Genomic DNA, 3,275 nt, shown 5'->3' on the forward strand with positions numbered 1-3,275 from the left:
GTGCAGAAAAGAAAGCTTACAAACTTTTTTTAGAAGTAAGGTAGGTTTTGTCGCTCTAGTTGAACTTTAGTCGAATGATTCATAAATATTTGGTTTAACCGTAAAATTTGCTTTAAGACAAACAAGATCTAAACTCAGCTGAATCTCTTTAACATCAACTATTTTCTCACAAAGGTCACTTATTCTTTATTCCATTTAAAAATAATGTAAGAAAAAGAAAGACTAATAAAAGGTTGAATATGATAACGATAAAAGATAATCACGTCTGCTGAATTCCCCTCAGTCACTGAAGCAACAAGACGTTCTACGCCTGCAGTGTTTAGATAAAGAAAAAAGAAAAGGCAGATCAAACCTTGTGGTTTGATCTGCGTTAATTCTTACAAACATGAAACTCCGATCTTATCAAGATACTGTTGAAACTGTGACWTTTAACGTCATCTGAAACATTTACAGTCTTTGGGACTTAAATAAACAGAACGAGATGATTAATGTTTTATGAAACTGTACAGGAAAAACACATTTATAATAAATCAAAYGGAGGCATTGATAAAAAATATTTAGAAAAGATTTACTGCATGAACAAGAAAATTTGTGTGATTAAAATGTTTTCTTTTGTTATAACAAATAAAGAAAAGGTCATTAATCTTATTTTAAAGCTGAAACATTTTTTGACAAAAACAGTTTTATAGAAACAAACAAAATCACAATTTTTTTGTTGCACTGTTTATTATTCCCACTGAAGACTAAAGTTTATTCCCAGTTTTAGTTTGTCTTTACTTTATATTTTTTGTCCCACAGACTAACAATAATATTATTTTTACTATTTTAATATTTAATATTAATATCTGGACTATTTTACTGATTTGTTTTGAAGTTTCTGAGCGTTCAGTAACATGATGTTTCCTGCAGGGTGCCGGAATCGTTGCATGAGCGCTACATTTCTTGCCCGACGCGAGCACTTCCTCAAAGACCCTCCCAGAGATATACAGACCCCGCCCCTCCTGTACCTCGCCGCCTGCGGTGATGACCACACAGCTCTGCTCCGGGACACGCCCACAGACTCTTTGCCCTTCAAACTTGTAGTTTGAGGGAAATTTTAGTGTTTGAGTGTTTTGAGTTGAGTTTCTCATCAAACGTTTCCTTCTGCTGTTTCGTTGTAAATGTTAATAATTTGTATCTTCTGTTTGTGTTAATATCTGTGCTAATTATAAGTAACAATTTTGAAAAAGTCATAAATCCTAATTAAAATGTTTTGCTGAAATCTTCTGTTCAGATGGTTTAAATATTAAATGTCATGTTTCTTTGTTACTTTGTTTTTTTGTTCAGTTTTATTTTAGAGAAATCAAGAATTTTATAATAAAATGTGATAAGTATAACTTTAGGTGCTTTAGATTTATAAAACTCAAAAAAGTAAACAAAATTATTTTTTGTAGATTACATTTGTTAAAATACACATGCCTTAATGAAGCGTTATAATTACCTCCTAGATGGATGTAATTAAAACCCCACTTACCATAGCCATACTTACTTCAATAAGTGGTTTGATTARAAGTTACAACARCCTGCCATAATACAGTTTTAATTGTTTGTCAATTAGTATGATTGTATGTTATAATAGCCTCCCAAACAACCATTTTAGTTAGGTCAATGAGTTGTTTGGTTATATGTTACAATGGCCTGTCATAAAATAGAGTTTTAGTTATGTCAATGAGTCTATATGATTCTTACAACTGTCAGCCATACAACTGTTTTAATTATGTCATTGAATGTTATAATTATATGCTACAACGGCCTGCCATAAACAGTTTTAGTTATGTGAATGAGTGGTATGATTATATGCTACAATGGCCTGCTGTAAAGGTATGATGATATGCTACAAAGGCCTGCCATAAATGGTATTAGTTATGTCAATGAATGATATTATATGCTACAATTGCCTGCCWCAAAACAGTTCTAATTATGTCAATGAGTTGTATGAATATATGTTAAAACGGCCTGCCACAACCAGTTTAATTTATGTTAATGGTTGTATGCTATGATTGTATGCTACAACGACCTGCCATAAACAGTTTTAACTATGTCAATGAATGTTATGATTATATGCTATAACGGCCTGCCATAATCGTTTTAGTTTAGTCAATGAGTGGTATGATTATATGTTAAAACGACCTGCCATAATCGGCTTTAGTTGTTTTAATGAATGTTGTGATTATATGCTACAACGGCCTGCTGCACAGGTTTAAACGTGCTGCAGTGTTTACGCAGCCCGCTGGTGGAGAACAGCAGCAGCAGCAGCAGCAGCTCCACATGATCCAGCTCTTCAGAACTCACCGTGTTCATCTGAGAGCCCAAAGCTGGATTACCAACAAACACAGGTGGGTGTTTATTTATTGTCTTTGTTGTTATTTACTCTCCTGAAGCCTAAAGTAAACAAGCAGCTGATATTCAGCTGATGGTTGCGCGACGCGACTCTGCGCTGCGTCTTTTCAGTTTCCCAGAAACCAAACGGTTGGAGTTTGAGTTCAGCAGAGTTCGGAGGATTTGTGGACTGACTCGGTGGATTTACAGTCWGCAGTCCGGTGGACCGGTGTCCCGGGCTGGAGGACGGTTCTGCTGCAGCAGAGACCCGTCCAGTCTGGGGACATGTGTCCTTTAGGTGCAGCACTTGATGCTGAGTCCACAGAAAGGAATTCCCTCTGAATTCATTTGATGTGTGAAGAGTCTGAAACTGAGTTCCTGCAGGTTTTACATGATGAAGCTGTCAGCAGGACCAGCAGGACCCACGGGACGGGTCCAGCTCCTGGTTCTGACAGCAGATCCTAATGGGATGCACATTATGCGGCACAGAGCTTGATGGACATGATGCTTGGACAGTTTGGACTCTGAGGCTCCCGTCCTTCCCTCTGTGGACAGCACCAACAACCTGTGCTGTTATTGACACAAGGAGGACATTTATGTCCCTCCCTGAGGACACAGTGAACACCTGTCCTCAGCACGAGGACAGACTGCTGACAAACACCTGGATGGGTAACTTTTGAACTAAAACAACAACAAAAACTTGCAGAAAAAAGGTTAAAGTTTAAGTAAGTTAAAGTTTTTGTAAGGCAGGGTTCTGTGGAGAGGTTATAAACAATATCTTACCTGTTGTAGATAACTCTTTGACCTCAGTTTGATGAGCTAATAGCTAGTCCAAGTGGATTGCTGCAGTCTTAAAACAACTTCCACCTCTAAAATTTTACGGTGCAAAATCTTCGGCTGTTTTTACGCAGGACTTC

At 37.0% G+C, this 3,275-nt stretch overlaps 1 protein-coding gene across 1 annotated transcript in view; it reads left to right on the forward strand.

Moving 5' to 3' along the window:
• Positions 1-1,261, forward strand: part of pik3ap1 (phosphoinositide-3-kinase adaptor protein 1) — a 64,906-nt gene extending 63,645 nt beyond the window's left edge. The window contains exon 20 of the mRNA XM_014019900.1: positions 910-1,261. Within this exon, the coding sequence (XP_013875354.1) occupies positions 910-1,024 (115 nt within the window). The 3' untranslated portion in view covers positions 1,025-1,261. The remainder of the gene's footprint in view (positions 1-909) is intronic.
• The last annotated feature ends 2,014 nt before the right edge of the window (positions 1,262-3,275 follow it).

This window comes from Austrofundulus limnaeus, unplaced genomic scaffold (assembly GCF_001266775.1).
Source record: "Austrofundulus limnaeus strain Quisiro unplaced genomic scaffold, Austrofundulus_limnaeus-1.0 Scaffold235, whole genome shotgun sequence".
NCBI classification, from domain to species: Eukaryota; Metazoa; Chordata; class Actinopteri; order Cyprinodontiformes; family Rivulidae; genus Austrofundulus; species Austrofundulus limnaeus.